The 19,117-nt window shown below is 49.4% G+C and overlaps 1 protein-coding gene across 4 annotated transcripts in view; it reads left to right on the forward strand.

The window, feature by feature from the left end:
- The window catches only part of ARHGEF10 (Rho guanine nucleotide exchange factor 10), a 97,996-nt gene that overhangs the window by 19,606 nt on the left and 59,273 nt on the right, over window positions 1-19,117 (forward strand). For 3 of the 4 annotated variants that reach the window (XM_032592796.1, XM_030312046.1, XM_032592794.1), the window contains exons 5-9: window positions 1,133-1,196; window positions 5,701-5,777; window positions 8,089-8,145; window positions 14,920-15,083; window positions 17,600-17,716. In XM_032592796.1, coding sequence (XP_032448687.1) covers window positions 1,133-1,196; window positions 5,701-5,777; window positions 8,089-8,145; window positions 14,920-15,083; window positions 17,600-17,716 — 479 coding nt within the window. The remainder of the gene's footprint in view (window positions 1-1,132; window positions 1,197-5,700; window positions 5,778-8,088; window positions 8,146-14,919; window positions 15,084-17,599; window positions 17,717-19,117) is intronic. The other variant, XM_032592795.1, reaches the window with a different exon arrangement.

Genomic DNA, 19,117 nt, shown 5'->3' on the forward strand with positions numbered 1-19,117 from the left:
GGGAAGGAAGGTGTCGGGGGGGTGCATTGAGGCACGCGCGGTGTGCATTCAGGGGTGGTGAGAGGGGCCCCTGACACAGCCGCAGGGAATGTAGTCACTGTGTGAAGTGTGCTCACTGCCAGTCCACATCCTTTCTTTGTTGACTTTGTCGAGTATCTTTGTCTTTTAGGAAGTCATGTGGGCCATTTTTGGGGGGAGTGTGGTGTGGTGGGAAGTCTTTGGAATGGGCAGGTCTGAGTTCAGATCGTGGCCCTGCCTCTGACCTGGCATGTGCTCCTTGGCGGACAGCGAGGTTTTCCATGGCCTCGAGAACTTGCTGAGTTCATGCCTCTACAATTCCTGGTGCACCGCCAGGCAAATCCCACCGCCGGGTGAGGGGTATTTGTTACTGTTTAGCGGGATCAGGGGACCAGTTTTATGAGTGAGATCTCCAAGCTTATTGCATTAAGCCCAGCCTTCCTGGACCTTGAGTTAACTGCTGAGCGCTTTGAAAGTGGTCACGAACGTTTGCCTAGCACACAGTAAATTCCTTCTAAAACGGTGTTTATGGACAGTTTCCCAGTGTAGCAATTAACCAGTTGTTGGTTGAGCACGTGGCTAAGCCTGAGCTCATCACCCCTTGGTAAATCAAACCCAGAGGTGGGAGAACAGCAGTCAGCTGGACATGTGTGACAGACTGTGTGTGTGTGTGTGTGCGTGTGTGCGTGTGTGCACGTGCGTGTGAGTATATAAAAACTTGGTTGCCAGATATCATGAACGTAACTCTCCCTTGAGAATCTTTGGAGGCTCCCATTTAGACATACTTTCCAATAAATCACAATTGTAAATTCTCATGAAAAGTTAAGACACAGGAGAAAATTTGTTTCTTACTGTAGCCTGCTTTCTTTGGGTTTAATTCCAGCTGTTTCAGGAGCCTTTGGATATCACTTTCTACTGTAATCCTGTTTTGAAAACATCTTATTTTGAATCTAACCTAAAAAACCTTAAATCTATCAGTTAATCATTTTTATGCTAAGATAAGCCTATCATTCATAAGAATGGAAAATAGGGAACCATTTTAAATGTAAAAATCCGTTTCCTACAATTTTACCCTAAGCATGAAACCATATGATTTTTTTTTCTTTCTTCACAGAGACACAGGAAGTAGCAGAAGACAGCCCATTTAATTCTTTAAGTTCTGAGGATCCAGCAAACAGGTAAATTTTTTTCATTTTACACACATGCCCTGGGTCCATGACCGTTCCCTGTAATGTGGAGTGTGGGACACCTGTCCTGCCTGCCCTCAGTGCTGTGAGGTGGTGACCTAGCACGCCTGCTCCCCGCCCCAGACCCTCCGCTCCCAGTCCTGCATCCGTCTGCTCTCTCGCCCAGGGGCTCCCAGGATGGGTGTCAGAGTACGAGGACTCGGCTAGAGGTTCATACTGTCTGTGTAGAAGGACAGACCGTACAAACGCACATGCAGATAGGCCCCGGAGAGGTGGCCCTCCTCGGCCTCCACCCTGGAGATTCTGTGTGTACTTCAGCCTTGGGAAGGGTCTCAGAACCCTGTGGGGCCGGAGGGGATTTTTCAGTGTGTCTGACCCAGCTTTCAGCGAGAGTACTTCAAACTGATTTGATTGTAGACCTTTCTTTCATGCCACTTGCCTTCAAAAACACTATTTCTCCTCCTTGAGATGCCCAGGAAAAGCCCGTCCTCCAGGCAAACTCCTGCATGCATTTCAAAACCCTGCCTTAGTGTCTCATTTTATAAAGTTCCCTCTTGTCCATCCAGAGCTTTGTGGGCACACCGGCTTTAAAACTGATTAAAACAGTGCACCCTCACCGTGACTTCCCCTGTCCCTTTCTGCTGCTGGACTGAGAACCCTGTGAAGGGGGAGAGCAGGTTTGACCAAGGCTTAGCATGCCGTCATGCTTGTTGCTTGGCGGCTGTATAGCCATACTGACGCATTATCCACACCTGTTCGAGATGGACCGTCCTGTGGCTTTTGGTACACTGCGTTGTCCGTATTAAAACTGTGTTAAAATATATACAACATAAAATTTGCCATTTGAGCCCTTTTCAGTGTAACATGTAGTGGCATCGCGTGCATATACTGTGTCACCACTCTCCTCTTTCAGAATATTTCATCATCTGAGATAGGAGCTCTAACTCTCCTGTGGTAATCTACCGCCCCCCTCCCCCAGCCCCCAACAACCCCTACTCTGCATCCTGTCTCCGTGGATTGGCCCGATCTAGGTAACTCGTGTCCTTCTGTGTCTGGCTTGTTTCACTCTGCATCATGTTTGCGAGGTTCTCCCGTGTTGTAGGATGCGTCTGGATCTCCTTCCTTTTCAAGTCTGCATAATATTCCTTTGTAAGCACATATGACCTTTTCACTCACTCACCACTCGAAGGACACTTGCTTTGTTTCCACCTCTTGGCTGTCGTGAATCGCGCTGCTGGGAACACAAGTGTATGAGCATCTAAGTCCTTGCTCCCTATTCCTTTGGCTCTGTACCTGTGAGCGGAGCACTGGATCTTATGGTGAGTCTATATTTCCCTTTTTGAGGACCAGCAATCTCTTTACCACAGAGACAGCGCCATTTCACATTCCCACCTGCAATGAACTCCTTCCAGTACGGTCACCAAATTTATTTTCCAGTTTTTAAAGATTGTAGTCATTCTAGGGAGTGTGAAATGGTACCTCCTGGTGGTTTTGATTTGCATTTCCTTGATGACTAATGACGCTGAGCACCTCATCACGTCCCATCGCCCATTTGTATGTCTTCTTCGGAGAAATGTCATTCACGTTCCTTCCCCATGTTTGAGTTGGGTTTATTTGTTGTTGTTGAGTTGTAGGTGTTCTTTATATAATCTGAACATTAATCTCTCATCAGATGCGTTATTTGTGAACATTTCTTCCCATGCTGTGGGTTGTCCTTTCACTCTCTCGATGGTGTCCTTTGCACAAAAGTTTTTAATTTTGATGAAATCCAGTTTATGTGTTTTGTTTCTTTTATATCGCCTGTGCTTTCGGTGTCCTGTCCAGTCAGTTGTTGGCACATCCAGTGTCATGAAGCTCTCTTACTGTGTTCTTCTAAGAGTTTTGTAGTTTGACTCGTGAGGGTGGGTGGGTGCCACGTTCTGCCATGTCTCTTAGGTCTAGTTGATTTGTGGCGCTCTTAGCGTCTTCTGCCTGGCGGTTCTGCTGTTGACAGTGCTACATTGGCATGTCCAGCTGTCACTGTGAGATGGTCCATTTCTGTGTTCAGTACCGTGTATTTTCACTTCATCTATTTTGGGTCCTCTTCGTTAGCTGTATGTTTGTAATGGTTATATCTTCTTGTTCTATTGGACCTTTATTCAATATATGATCTCCGTCTTTGCCTTCTGGGACCTTTTATGAGTTAAAGGCCATTTTGTGGGATCAGGCTTTACCCGGTGTTAGAATATCCACCACCTTGCCTGGTCCTGTGTTTGGTGCGTGCTGGCTCTGTTTGTTTACCCACTTTTGGTTGTTATGTCTCAGTTTGCCAAGCCTCTACCGAGTGCCTGCCTGTGATCGGCATCAGAGACCGAGAGGAAGTAAACCGGTCTCAGCACGCCAGCGAGGACTTCCCTCCCTCCCATATGGCGGCTTGCGGTGTTTCCTTTCGTCCGCGCAGGCACCAGCAGAGGAGACGGAGAGCGAGAACGGACTCCTGACTCGGGTGTCGGGTCCTTGGCCTGCTGTTCTCACGCTCACCTGGCTTTTTCTTTGGGGTGGTAGGCTGGCCTCTGAACGTAGAAAGACATACTCGTCCCTAAAAGACTGGTGTCTTTGCAGAAAGGGATGCGCAAGCTCTTTCCACCTGGTTTACATTACATGTGGCAGAGCAGGTCCACCAAGACCCCGCAGTAGAATCACAGTGTGCGTGTGACGAGACACGAGCGGGTGGCACATTATCGCTGGTGATCTGAGATGTACGGTGGAAAACACGTCTGCTGAAAGGATCGTTTCTTAGAACAAAAAGAACGTGAAGTGGTGTGAGAGGGCAAGCTCAGATTCTCTTCCAAAGCGCGACCTTTTTTAAATCTACAGAAAGCGACCTTTTTTAAACCTATGGAAACACTCGGGAGCAGTTTAAATATCATCCATTTTTGCTTTAGATTTTCTGTTTTTTTGCTTAACTTCATTTTGATGTAATTGTAGACTTGAAAAGTGTGAGAATACTTTTTTTTTATGTGACATGTTCCTCAACTAAGTGTGGGGACCAACTCAGCTTCTTTTCTTACACACATCCACAATGTAGCGTATTGTGTCCATGCTTGCGTGGCTAAAGCGTCTGTGACCTGGACATTTTTAAGACCTTTGCCATCTTCCCTGGCCTTTAAATCTTGTATTCAACCATTAGAACTTTCAGAAAACTAACAAAAATGATGATAGAAGAGACCACGCTGCAGTGACCCCCGCCATCTCTGTCACTTATCGTGAAGCGTGGCATTAACTCCGTACGAATGATTCTCCTTTGCACGTGTGTGTTTTTCCGAGCTGCCCATGGTTGTCTCTGAGCACTCACCCTAGTTCCAGCCTCTTTCCCTTCCCGTGAAGTGCTCCACACCGCGCTCGGCTCTTCCTTGCAGAGCTCCCCTAGACCGCGGGCCCCTGAGGTTGGTCCTGTCCCAGCTGTGTTGCATGAAGCCGACCTTGTCGTTCTTCTGAATAAAGCATTCCAGAGGCTTGCCGTAGCCCGCGGGACAGCATTCCTATCCTTGTGTGTGACCCTGTGACTTGGCCCCCGGGACCATCGCACTAGAGCACAGCACCAGTTGAGTCGTGAGCACTTTTTATTTCTGGCTGCATGAGGTCCCTTCCCGGAGGCGAGAAGGCCCCTCTGTCACTCGGGCGTGTCTCTGCAGCCGGTACTGTGTGCGGCATACAACAGGCCCGCAAGAAGTTCTGGCGAACAACTGGAAGACGCTTCAGGCCCCCTGGAGCAGAGACCTCGTTTCTCCTGTTTCTGTTGTGCCAGCACCTGTGCCGGGCACGTGGCGGGCGTTTGGAAGCACGTACAAACCGCCGGGAACGAAAGCTTGAACCTGGCGTCTGTGTTGAGAAGCCGTGGCTGGTCCGATAAAACGAGCACATGCAGATTCTGGCCTGCTGGGTGAGGGGGCGGAAGCCCCCGCCTGTGTCAGCCGGTGGCCCCCTCAGCGTCCCAGAGACCACTGGGGGGTGAAGCCCCCGGGGCGTTTGGATCGAAGGCACGGCCTCAGTACACCCGCACAAGGGAAAGGAAGGCCCCAGATGTATTACTCACGTATCCCAGAAATGGGGTGTGTGCAGGGGGCCGGGGGAGGGCGTCCCCTGTCCCCGTAGATACAGAGCGAGGTCAGGCATTGGTTCCTAATGAGATGGTTAGGGCGGAGGTCACTGACTTTTCAAGGGCTTCAGTCTAAGTGTTTATTGTAAAAGGGGCCCCGAAAAAGCCAAGTGGGAAGGTGTGGTGGGACCACAGGCGTGGGTCCTTCCACACACGTCCGCGTTGTGGGCGTGAGGCGGGGTCATACATAAAATGCATAGGCAGCGACTCAGGAGACGTTCTCAGCACAGGATGCCCGGAGTAACATCTGGGGACAGCGTGCACACGTTGGAGCTCACGTACCCTTTGGGGACATTCGGCAGCGTCCTGACCGGAAGCACGCTCACCCTTGTGGTCTCCTGGTTTGTTTTCTCCCAGTGACGAGCGAGCGCCTAAGGAGGACAGTGCCCTCGCCCGGTGGGCGGCGGACCCGGCCAACACCGCGTGGATGGAGAGTAAGTACACTGACCTCCGGGAAGCCGACGGGGCCGTGCCCTCATCCTCGCCAGGCCCCGCGTGGACGCCGCCCCAGGGGTCGATGTGTGTTTGCCGGGTTCCGCTGGTTATTCCCACGTCCCTTGAGAACTGCATTCGTTTCCCTGAAGGACCAACCAGAGCTGCCTGTCGCTGCTGTCCCCAGGCTCTCTGAAGCCCTTATTTTGTTTCCAGTCAGAACATCTCTGCTCCCCCCGTCCCACACGGGTTTCCTCCTGATTGTTTCTTCCCAGTACAGTCCTTGGGTCCTGTCACGATGGTCCCGTCCGTGTTCGGGGAACTGATGCTCTTACACGGGCCCACACTCAGCAAGTTACCACGGAGACGTTACCAGGCATTTTCTTGTGATTCTCACGGAGATGCTTTTTCAGGCTACCATTTTGGAAAGGAGGTGGATGGCTGGTTAAGCCAGCCCACTGTCCAGATGGCATACCAGACCTTCTGTTCCACATGTGGCTTAGAAAGCTGAGCTATTTTTAACTAGATTTGACTTTTAATTTTTTAAACAAAGTAAAGATGGCTTTTCCAATTATCCCTTTATTATCTACTGGCTCACTAATTTCTGTGTAATTTTCTATGATTGACTTACAAGGAAGAACCATCTTAACTGTCTCTTGATTGTTCAGTTATCTCCTGGAATGTGTCGTGTTCTCGTTTTAATTATGACAGTGTCAAACGAAGAACCTAGCGTAAGTAGAGGATTCTGCTAGGGGGCCGCTAAATGGGGATCATTAAGGGCTGAAATTATTTTCCTCCTGTTCGCTAGCAATTTTATTTCCAGAGTAAAATTTGTGTGACTTTCTCCCATTACCTGTTTTATTGCACAAGTGGTAGTTAATTAGGATAACACACAGGTTAGGGGTGCTGACATCCCCCACAGTAAAAAATCTGGGTATAACTTTTGACTCCTACCGGTGCCTGCTGGTGACTGGAAGCTTTACCAATCACATACACCGTCGATTATATTGTGTGTATGTGTCACGTACCGCATTCTCACAATAAAGTATCACAAACAGGTTCGTGCAGGTGTCACAATCAGATCTGCACGTAAGCAGACTCGCGGGCTTCACGGCCGTGGTTTTCACGGGTGCGTAGTCGAGCATCCCACACATTGTCGGGAGTGGAAATGCATATCACGGTTGCAGTTAATCTTATTACAAGGAAGGGGGTGTCTGTCACACGGGGGCCTGACGGCAGGAGGAGAACGAGGGGCTTTCCCGAGTTTGCTGCCTCCCCCTTCCCCCTCCCCAGAATCTAACTGGCTTGAGAGCAGAGGCAGAGTTGGGAGTACTTACCTCATCTTCTTGTTGTTGCTTAGTCGTGGTGACCTTCACGGTTTTCAGTGTGTAAGACCGACCTCATAACGTGGTTGATTTCCACGAAGGCCCAAACTTACAAATACCGAAATGCATTTCTAGCTTCACTGCTGCTCTCGTACACGACCTTCTCATACCGTATTCGCTCAGTAGTCTGGCCCGGAAGGATCCCGACCTTTTCTTAAGAAAACGTGTTACAGGGGCGCCTGGGTGGCGCAGTCGGTTAAGCGTCCGACTTCAGCCAGGTCACGATCTCGCGGTCTGTGAGTTCGAGCCCCGCGTCGGGCTCTGGGCTGATGGCTCAGAGCCTGGAGCCTGTTTCTGATTCTGTGTCTCCCTCTCTCTCTGCCCCTCGCCCGTTCATGCTCTGTCTCTCTCTGTCCCAAAAATAATAAATAAACGTTGAAAAAAAAAAAAAAAAAGAAAACGTGTTACAGTCTCAAGAAGACACGAACGTTCCACATAGTGTAGTCAGAGAGACTTTATCCTAACAGGTGAACATTCTCATCCTTGCGTGTGCCCAGTTTTCATATCCAGTAGTTCAAAATATCATAGATGATAGACTTATTTTAGGTTTCCTGTTAACATAGCACCTCTTGGGCTGTCCCGTTGTTTCTGAAACCGTGTATGGCACCTCTGTATTGTTTGTACATTGGAACACGTTAACTTCGTAAGCTGAAAAATATTTATAAAGAGCCACATAGAGACGTGCAGATGAACACAAAATAATGGACTAAATTGGCCTAGAAACCATAAAATTCCCCATTCATACCTGCCTCACGTAGAGCGTCATCTTTCAGTCCCCAGAAAACTTCTGCTTTGGGAAGGTGCATGTGTCTGCCCTTTGGAACTAGCTTTCTGCATCATTATAGCGTCGTGTGAGACTGTGGCCCTGAACAGTGGACATTGTACTTGGTGTTGGTCGGTTTTGAAAGTTTCCTTCTTTTTATTCCAGATCCAGAAGAAGCCATTTATGACGACGTGCCAAGAGAAAATTCAGACTCTGAACCAGGTTTGAATTGTCTGAAATTGAGTTTTAGAAGGTTCAGTTTATCAGTCCTTCCCGCTGGGTGTAAAAAATGACTAGTCACTGTGCACACAGACCCTAGATACACAGCTCCTACGGATTTTATTATGTCTTATAGTGCCTCATTGATACCATGGGGTAGAATATTTGAGCACATGGATGTGGGTGGCTGTATTACAACCTTATTTTATTTTTTTTAACATTTATTCATTTTTGAGACACAGAGTCAGAGCATGAGCAGGGGAGGAGCAGAGAGAGAGGGAGACACAGAATCAGAAGCCGGCTCCAGGCTCTGAGCCGTCAGTACAGAGCCCGATGTGGGGCTCAATCTCTGAAGGCTATGACCTGAGCCAAAGTTGGATGCTTAATCGACTGAGTCACCCAGGCGCCCCTGTGTTACAACTGTAAATAGGATAGTTGATACATGTAAAGCAGAGGGAATTAAAGATGTGGAGTGTATAAGTGGAAAGGTAAGAAATATGGAGGCTAAGTACTAGCACATATTTGATAAATGATACGAATGAGAAGGTAGAAGAAGGAAGTACCAATACTTTTCTAGAATTCAGGAAGGATCTAAGTTCTCAGATTGTAGAAATACAAGTTCAAAGCAGGGTTAAGCCTGAATCCATACCTAGGCACATACACTTAACAACTGCTGGGCACAAATCAGTCCACTCATACCAGAACACAGGTGTTTAAAAAGAGGGAAGCAAAGGCAGTATTAGATAAAGATTGGGGAGATTTACCACTCAGACTCTAAAAACTGTCACGTTGCATTTCAAGGAAAAGGTTACCGAACCTAATGAGAAGCAGACACGACAGTGAGCAAATAATAACTTCGTGAATGAATTGAAAGGAGTATTGACCAAGATAGCAGTAATAGTGTTGTTTCATTTGCAGGGTGGGACCAAAGCCCCAGGCTGTGGTAACTGTCAGCTGGAGGGTGGGCTGACCCTGAACATCTAAAGTCTGTGCGTTTTCCAGGAAGAGCGTAGATAATGATGTGTGTTTTTGGCTGTGATAGGTCAGGTCTGCATCTTATGGGTAACCGCTAAAAGAACAGAAATGGATTATTTAACTCCCAAACCAGTAGAGAAAACCTCAGTCTGGTAGAAAGCAAGAAAATGGAAAGTAAGAAACTATGGCAAATGGTATGAAAAAAGATGGCAAAAGATTAGTCGAAATATATTGCTACTTATGGTAAATATAAATTGAACCCAGTGGCCCATAAAAAAAAAAAAATTCTCAGGTTGGATGAAGTAGCAAAGCTAGCCACATATTTTTGTGACAGCTATATAAGGATATAAAACATTCGTAGGTAAATGGATGGAAAAAGAAATATAAGGCCAATTCCAACCAAAATATAGCCAGTATTACTATAACATACTGAATTTCAGGCTATAAAACGTTAGGTTTAGAGTCCTTCACCAGAGAGAATTATAACAGTTCTAAACTTGTGTGTACCTAACAAGATAGCCTCTAAATACAGAAAGCAAAATATGACTGAGAAATAATCAGCAACAGTTAAGTACATAATTAGAGTGGGAGATTTTAAGACCGTTCCCTCCACTGTCTTGGATACTGGATACAAAATTAGTAAACTGCGGAAGAATATAGTATATGATTAACCTAAAGATTGAAATTTCTTTTCAAACACATGGAATATTTATAAAAACCATATAGCATTCCTCAAAGCAAATATTAAGAAATGCCTAACAATTGGCATTTAGGCCTCATTCCCTAAGTAGAAAAAATCAATAGGAAGAAACACTTGAAAGTTAAAAATAATACTAGTACTTAGCTCACAGACGATGGTGAAAACAGAATGGAAAGTAGAAATATTATGACTTGAATAATAATGAAAATATGGCATAAAATATTATGGGGAAGATTTAAAATAATGAAGAGTTGCAGTCACGATGGCGCCTGTTAAGAAAAGACGGTGGGGGAGCAGTGAGCCGAGCCTCTGCTCCGTGACGTAAGAGAAGAGCGGAGCAAACTCAGTGAAAGTAGAAGGACAAAAAATGATAACAGCAAAAGTGTTAAAATAGAAAACAAAGAAACAACAAAGTATCAACAGAACCCAAGAGCAGTTCTCCAAAAATAATATAAAAACAGACAAGCCCCTGGTAGTGTTAGGAAGGAAAGATATTGTCGGGAGGAGAGGGAAGTGAAGGATGGATCAGGAACAAGAAAGTGTGGTAGAGACAAGCGCCAGGAAGGGATTCTAGAAACACCTTGATATCAACTAGTTGAAACGTGGACTGCACCTGAAGTAGAACATGCTAATGTCTAACGATTCACAATCTAGAATGAACTGTTTAATCTGCCCGGCAGCCCACTAGGACCAGTGTCCTCGTCTGAGAATTGCTAAACCGTCAGGGAACAGAGTTCCTTGGCTCTGCGTGTAGTCCCAGCGGACCCCGGCTACCCAGGAGCAGGGAACCCATCTTAGGGTGTTGGTGTAAACTTAGAGCCCCCTTCGCTTAAAGGGGTGACGCTGAGCATCCTAATGAAAATGTAAAGAAATCAAATCTGGTAATATCCCAACAAATCAGCAAAAGCCGACCTGAACCCTTCAGATTGGTCTCAGGGGGTGACAGACCCTTCAACATGAGCAGGTTCCTTTACCACCTTTTCCACAGGAACAGACTTCTGGACATAAACCGTAGGCTCATCTTAGTATTTCCGTAAAGTGCACTTGACAAGATTCAGTGGCCATTCAGTGTTAAAAAATCATAATAGAAGGAAGCATTTTCGACCTAAAAAGGACACATTCTTATAATCCACATCCAGCGTACTAACTGATGAAGAGTTAAAAGCACATGGTAGTTTATTCATTCCAAAATGCTTTTGGACGCTGTTACATACCGAGCACCGGTTTAGTTTCAGCTAACAGAGTCACCCCTGCCCTTGAGATTCCTACGTTGAGGGAGACAAACACTTGACATTTGGGTCCCTTTATAAACAGAACTGGAAGTTCTTATCAATAAATGTGCTCCTAGGTAGTTATTTAAATACATGCTGCAAATAAAGTGGGGCTTAAAGACTGGTTTCTGTAAAAACAAGCTTGAAATTTTTATTTTTGGGTAATTTATGCTACCAGGTAGGCCTTTGCCAACACAGAACATTGATCTGGCCCCTCTAAATCCAAAACACTGGCAAAAGGTCTGCCAGTAGTTTACCTACTAAAGGTGACAGCTGTTCTGCATAGAGCCAGCCACGTCCCTGTAAGGACAGCGCGCGGCAGGGCCCTGATGTGTGTGGGCTCAGCCAAGAGTCACTGAACTGTCAGCTGAAAGAATACCTCCCTCGTACTCTATTTGTTAAATACATAAGAGTCTGCTCAAGGTTCCCACAAATACTTTCAAAACTTTTGTGGCCATAAAAGATGTCTTAATGTGTCTCTTTTACGCAGTTCCCTTGGTATATTGACCCTGATGGGCGTCCACAGTTGCTTTCAGTCCCACGTCAGCCAGGACCCTCCCTGGTTAGGATCACAAAGGGTTCTGGCTCCCTCTGTGGCCCTTTGCTCTTTGTCTCATTAAGCATCTTGGTGCTGCAGTTGTTTTGAGAAACACTTTAGTAAGAGTTAGCTAACGTGTAAATGGTGATACAAACCAGTGGTTCCCTTGCAGGTGTGTTTCCTGGAGAAATTCATGCCCGCTATCCGGGACACATGTGCAGGGATGCTTATCTGCAGCACCGTTTGTAAAGAGCCAAAGATGAAGGGGAACATAGTGGCCCCACCCTCGGGGAAGGGATCAGCATATGGCAAGGAATTTATACAACAGACCATTATATTGCAGTTAAAAATGAATAAATGGTGTGTTTGTGTGTGTGTATACAGCCAAAGGCAATGTTGAGCAAAAAGCAAGACACACAGAGGTAGGCTGCGTGTGGCCTTCGGGTAAACCCACACCTCAGAGGTAAGTGGACGGCCACAAGCCAAGAACGGTTCTTGCTGGCCTGGCGGAGGGGCCAGAGCTCTGGCCGTACGCATGTTGCCTTGTGCTGCTGCCTTTACAGGAGTGGACACTGAAGCAGGGTTTGGGCGGGGTCTACAGACAGGCCTGCCATTGTATGCTTTTTGGGGCATTTCCATATTTGATAAGTAACTATATTCTTTAGTGAAGTAGGTGGCACTAGGTCTTTGAGGTTCCTCCAGCTGTTCAGGACTTCAGCTGTGCAGCTGGTGAACTTAGGGAGACAGAGGTGTCTGAGGGAGAGTGGAGGCCTGTGTGCTTTGTGCAAAATATGGTCGTTTTGGGTTAAGTTCTGTCACGATACTGGCAGGATACTGAAGAATTTCTTATGAGATACGATGATGACCATCCAGGGTTACTTTTTTCTGTTTGTTTGTTTTTTTTTTTTTTATTGTGGTAAAGTGCCCACTGCATAAAATTGAGCATTTTAACCAGCTTAGAGTGCACAGTTCAGTGGCATTAAGCACACTCACAGGACTGTGTGGCCACTGACACTGCAGTGGCACTTCTTAGGTCCGTCCTGGCCCGGGGCAGGTAGCGAGGTTGCTGCCAAGTAAAATCCAGCCACGTAGACCAGTTCTCCCTTCGCTGGCCTTGTGGGAGAAACACAGGCCCTGGGGCTGTGCTTGCTTTTCGGTCTGGTCTCAGAAAGCACCAGTCTGCGCATCTGGGAGCCCAGGAGGGCATTGTAATTCACAAAGCATCAGTCATCTGTCCTTAACAAGGCTCTTCAGAGTCCTTGAAAGTTTCAGGGTGCGGGTGAGGCCCAGATACTACTGCCTTTTCCAGAACTTGGAGAAGCATTATTTTCCCACGTTCTGACTGCTGAGTGGAGATGTACCTGAGTTAGAGGTGGTCCATGGTGCCTGGCGTTGGTAGCTCCTGCCTCCCCAAGATGGACAAGCCATCCAGCCCGCCTGAGAGCAGGGCTCACAGTAGAGCGGGACCCTCGGCCGTCTTCCCCACAGCCAGGACCAGCCGCCCAGTTGACCTGGGTGTACCTGCAGCTCGCCTCCGCCCCCACAGGCTGGACGTCCCTCTGCAGGTGTGGTCAACACCCGCCCAGCTATGTGTCCGGACTTGTTTCCCGCACAAAGAGTAGCCCAATGTCCACAGGGGTTCATGGAGGGAGGAGGGAGTGCTAGTCGGGCAGCTTCAGGATTCATGGGCCGCACCAGGGGACAGTGCACAGGCACATTTCTGCATTTGCATGCCTCCTGCCGACCAGGCCATGGAAGTCACCAGGTCCTTCCCATGGCAACCTGCCTTCATCAGGATGGCTCTCGGCCCCGACCTGCATGGCAGCTGAGTCAGGGTCTGGCCACATCCCTGGAATCCACCTGGTCCTGTTGACCCGGTTGCCCAGTTGGTGGTCATCTAGGGCAGATACACTGACCCACACTCCTGTGGCTTCTGGAAAATGAGCTCGTTTTCAAATGTTGCATGTTCTTACCCAGATGACATTTACTCTCAGAGCCTTTAACCAGAAGTTTGGATTTCTGTTTTATATTCAAAATTAATCTGAATTCAGTGGAGAGAGAATGTGAGGCCAAGTAATCTGAGATCCTCAGTGACAACCTTGTATCTACTTTTCATTTCCAGTGAAAGCAAGTATTTGCCTCTAAATGTCACTATACCTACAAAGCTTGCTCTTGGCCCTAGAGAATCTATTAATCGAGGTTTAATTACTGAAAAAATTTTAAGGGCAAGTTTTATTACAGAGAATGACTGAAGAAGCATATGGAATAAATTCTTTAAGTGTTCATTTCGAAAGAGAAAGAGTGTGCACGTGTGTGCACGCATGAGTAGGGTAAGGGCAGAGAAAGAGAGAGAGAGAGAGAGAGAGAGAGAGAGAGAGAGAATCCCAAGCAGCCTCCACGCTGTCAGCACAGAGCCTGGTGTGGGGTTTGAACTCATGAACCATGAGATCATGACCTGAGCCAAATAAAAGTAGGACACTTAGCTGACTAGGCCACCCAGGTGCCCAGAGAATAAATTTAATTGAGAAACAAAAATGTATTCCCAGGTGTGGAAATGTCTTTATCTCACATGGTACTCTCCTTCAGTGATAGTTTAAGCAGAAATCACTCTTAGCACATCATTTATACCTGAGAAACTCCAGCTGAAATAACCCTTGTCTTAATAAGCAGGAGAACTTAGACACTGACGTTCAGAAGTTTGTAGAACGATGTTTTTGTTCTCGGAAAGTCCCAGCGCACAAAACTCCATGTGTGTTTTCTACTTCCACTGAGTATTGTTCTGTAATTGTCAGGGAGTCTCACAGAACTACTTTCTTGGGACCTGAGGCCTTTGCGTGTGTCAGAAAGGAAGCGGGCTAGTTGGTAAGACGTGTGCCTTGCCCTGGGGGCGCCCACAAGGCCGCTTTGCTCCGGGAATTCACTTTTGCAGAACAGAGATTGTGAGACAAAAGATGGGAATTAAAGCCTGCAGAATTTTTAAAGTAAAGAGCCCCTGTCATCGTATTTGGTGGCATAAACGTGTTTTTCACTAATTCTGCATGACTCACGCGATGAAAATATTTTAAAAACAGTAACAGATGAGATTTATGAGACGGTTTTTCGCACAAAGGCAAAACTTAGGCCCCGCACCTTGGAGGGGCTCCCCACCACCTGTATAGGGAGCCGACCCCGAGGCTCCACGCTGCCCCTGCGGGTTTCCGACACGCTTCCAGACCCCAGCTCTCGGTGATCGGTAAAACATAACTAGAGACTTCTGTGTTCTTTTTATTTCCTTTTGGCCTTTTGGCCTCCAGATGAAATGATTTATGACGACGTCGAGAATGGAGATGAAGGTGGAAACAGCTCTTTGGAATACGGATGGAGCTCCAGTGAATTTGAGAGTTACGAGGAGCAGAGTGACTCCGAGTGCAAGAATGGGGTCCCCAGGTCCTTCCTGCGCAGCAACCACAGGAAGCAAGTATGTGTTCAGCCTGCGTGAGAGACACGTCTCGTGTTAGCACAGGCACGGACTGCAGAATTTTCGTTCCGTAATACTGAAGTGCCCTTAAAGACGTTGGTACCGGGTGTGGGGAGGGTGTGAGACCCTGGCCGCAGGGGAGGCTCCTTTATTTCACGTTGTAAGTGTAATCATAGCAGGATGGGAAGTTACCTTCTTATAAATGAAATCACTCAGGGGGTCCTATGTGACTGTCCCCTCGTTCTTTGTGTTGTGTAGACAGCATGCTTTCTGTGCTCACTGGACCGAATCGGGTCTCTCTGAGACGCGGCACAAGCCTGCTTCCCTTTAAGGGGCGTTTTGAACTTCCGCGTTTTCTACACAAAAAGGAAGGTCTAAAGATAGAATATGTTACAAAATGATGTTGAGGGCCGGGGTTCCTAAGCTGCCCCACGTTCTCTGTCCTGAGTGGAAGGTGTGTGTGTGGCGGGGAGGGGTCTCCGGAAGTGAAGGTCGGAGGAGGAACTTCACAGATCGCGAGTGTGAATTCTAGAATTGGGTGGTTGTCACACGTGGGACCTACAAGCGCTTCTGTTGAGGCACATGATCTTAATGAGATTCTGGTTTTCAGTGTCAAGCGGCTGTGCCCGTGCTGTTGGCCGTGGGCTCCGGCTGCTAGTGAAAGGGCTGTTGTGCACCGACATCCCCATGCGTGTCTGCAGATGTCACGTGCTTTCTGTGTGAGGCCGAGCATCAGGCCACAGGCGCACGGAGCCTGGCCCGCGTGACTCTGTGTTGGTGCAGGCCGGGCCGTAGTTGCTGCCTCGCCACCATGACAGCGTGGGTCGATGCCGTGGGCCCCCAGTACGTGGACGCGCGGGTTCTTGGCTGAAGCCCCCACGAACCTCCGGCTGGCGGGTGGTTACAGGGGCCTAGTTCCCGCGCTCCATGAGCTTGCTTTGTGACGCTCAGGACGAGCCTCCCGCTTTGGGAAGGTGGCCCGAGCACCTCCCGTCCTACAGCCGTCCCTTAGACCCCCTCTGCCAGTGGCATTGGCACAGCAGACACTTAATCCTGTGGTCATGCTTGACTCTATGCACCCGACACTCTGGGCTTGAGATTGGAGAGTCGAGCACAGGTGCCGGGAAGAGTGGTGAGGCCACGCCGGTGTCCTTCCATGGGCGGGTACAGTGTCCTTCCGTGGGTGGGTAGGGTATCAGGCAAGGCCACGCCGGTGTCCTACCGTGGGCGGGTAGGGTATCCTTCCGTGGGTGGGTAGGGTATCAGGTGAGGCCACGCCGGTGTCCTTCTGTGGGCGGGTAGGGCGTCAGGTGAGGCCACGCTGGTGTCCTTCCTGTGGGTGGGTAGGGTGTCCTTCTGTGGGCGGGTAGGGTATTAGGTGAGGCCACGCCGGTGTCCTTCCATGGGCGGGTAGAGTGTCCTTCCGTGGGTGGGTACGGTATCAGGTGAGGCCACGCGGGTGTCCTTCTGTGGGCGGGTAGGGCGTCAGGTGAGGCCACGCTGGTGTCCTTCCTGTGGGCGGGTAGGGTGTCAGGCAAGGCCGTGCCGGTGTCCTTCTGTGGACGGGTAGGGTGTCCTTCCTTGGGCGGGTAGGGTGTCAGGTGCCCGCTGACGAGCCGCTCGCGCGCTTACTGAACGAACCGTGCTTTCCTCGCCCTCCGAATGGACCCGGGTTACCAGGCAGGCCCTTGAAGTGCCACACGAGAGGCCGCTCGGCAGCAGGTGAAGTGCCACACCGTGGCTCAAGGTGCGGGATAATCAGGCGGGGTCTTCCCACCGCCCTGGCCCCAGCTTGGCCACACCCTGGGGGCGCTGGGAGCACGGCCGGCATGAGGGAGGTGGGGGGGAGTGGGGGAAGGACCTAGCGGTCTCCTTGAAGTCTTGTGTTAGAACGGTCCACTGAGCACCCTAAGTGGTTGAGGTCAACTCAAGAAGGGTCCATTCTCTAGTCAGAATTTGCTCACAGCGCACAGTGTCTTTGCCTGTGTTGACATGGGAGACGCTGTCTCGAGAAGCCTTGAGGGCTGGGTTTCCACGTCTAAGGCGTGTGCGTGATCACGGGGGACGGCGTCTTATGAGATTTCGCCCCTTCCCCGTCAGCCGAGGCACGTCAGTTTGGAGACTTAAAAATCGGTGCCGCCCATTTCCAAATTCTGATGCCCTGTAGTACAGTCGTGAACCCCGGTGTCCTGTGCCTTGGTGCTGACATAAGGAATAGTTTTATACGTATTGTATTTACATGTCTGATCATTGTGACGTCGTCCACGTGGACGTGAATGACAACCCTCAGTCCTTCATTCACTTTCTTGTCCTGGGCTGGCACAGAAAAGTCTCCAGTCTGGCTCCTGAGAAGCCGCCCCATTTTTCTCTCTCAGGAGTCGGTGGGCCAGAGCTGGGGGCTCCCCGTGGTGCGTGGGCTTCCCCAGACGCCGCCCCCCGGGCCTCGCAATGTACGATCGTCTCAAAGTACCAGAGGGAGCGTTTTTGTGAGAAGATTGTGTCTCTTTATGCTGTAGCTTTCCCATGACCTAACCCGTCTCAAGGAGCACTATGAGAGAACGATGAGAGCTTTGATGGCAAGCACGGTGGCAGCCACAGAGATTCAGCAACTAAAGCAGAAACATGAACTGAAGGTAGTGTGGCTCACTTCTCGACCAGCCGCGTGGAAAATGCTTGTTCAGAAACAGACCGTACTTTAAACAGAAGCGCCAAGGAAACTAAGTTTGGCCCTTTTTGTGTGAACACTGGTTCTCAGCGTGTGGTCCTGGGCTTCCAGATGTCACCGAGGTCAGATTAATCCCGAGACACCGTTTGCGTTCCTCTCTCTCGTCCTCGTACGCACGGACGGGAGTTTCCCGAAGCTCCACTGTGTGTGTGCTGCCCCGGCCGTGAGAGATGGCCAGCCGTGCAGAACAGCACCGCCTGTGTTGTGGTTTGGGAAAACACGGCAATTTTTCACAAATGCGTTACTTAGATAACACGGAATGGGCTTATTAGTATTTTTAAATGAATATTCGTAAAAGTTCGATATTTTTTGTCAATCTCCATTCTTCATCCAGTAAGGGTAGATGAGTGAAAGCCAGATAAACGGACCTCGTTGGGGCCCTTGGCATCTTTCCGGGTACAAAGGGCTCCGGAGACCGGAGGTCGGAGAACCGCGAGGTTTGAATGTGGTGGCAGTCAGTTCTCGGAGATGTGTTTTACAAGGACACTGTCGAGTAATTGTCACTCCCGTTACACCTGTCCGTCTGATGTTCTGTTGTTTGTTCGTGTGTGTTGAACGGCGTCTACCTGCAAACAGACGTTCACTTAGAAATAAGTGTCTCCCGTTGTGGTCGCCTGCTCAATTCCAGAGTGTTCTTGAGCCCCGGGCTCCCCAAAGTGGGAGCAAAATGCTGGCAGTCACTTCTTTCCATGGAGCCTCTGGCTGGTTCCCACGCGGGAGCGTCTGGGGCCTGATGGGGTCTTCTGGGGAGCCCCGAGCTCAGTCATTGGCCGTGGGGGAAGCGTGAAGGAGGCCAGCTCCATGGAGGAGTCTGGAATCAAGTGCAGATAGTAAGGCGTGGCAGGGCGAACAGTGTGCGTTGGGGGGCAGCGATCAGTAAGATGGGATGAGTGGGTGAGGGCCGGGCCACGCGGACACCCTTCACCCAGCAAGAAGCAGACGTTAGGGAGGGTCAGGAGCCCCGGCTGTTCCCTGGCTGCCGTGTGACCTGGACGGGCGTCTCAGCTCCCCGGAACCTGGGTCTTTATCGCAGCTCGAGGACGGGGGCCCTGACGGGGGTCAGGCTGACACCGAGGCTTAGGGGTCTGGCGTGGGGTAAGAAAGGGAGGGGTCTGAAAGGGCCGTGTGGGTCAGGAGACAAAGCCGAGACGCCCTGCAGGCAGACAAGCACTGGGCGCGTGGGGCAGGGCGGAGGCCACAGGCGTGGCCGGGGAGGTGGCGAGTGTGGTGGAGGGCACGTCCCCGGGATGGGGAGGAAGGGACGCAAGAGAATCCCTGAGTGGCTGTGTCTCCCGGGAGACTGCAGTGG

The sequence above is a fragment of the Lynx canadensis genome, chromosome B1, assembly GCF_007474595.2.
Source record: "Lynx canadensis isolate LIC74 chromosome B1, mLynCan4.pri.v2, whole genome shotgun sequence".
Lineage (NCBI taxonomy): Eukaryota > Metazoa > Chordata > Mammalia > Carnivora > Felidae > Lynx > Lynx canadensis.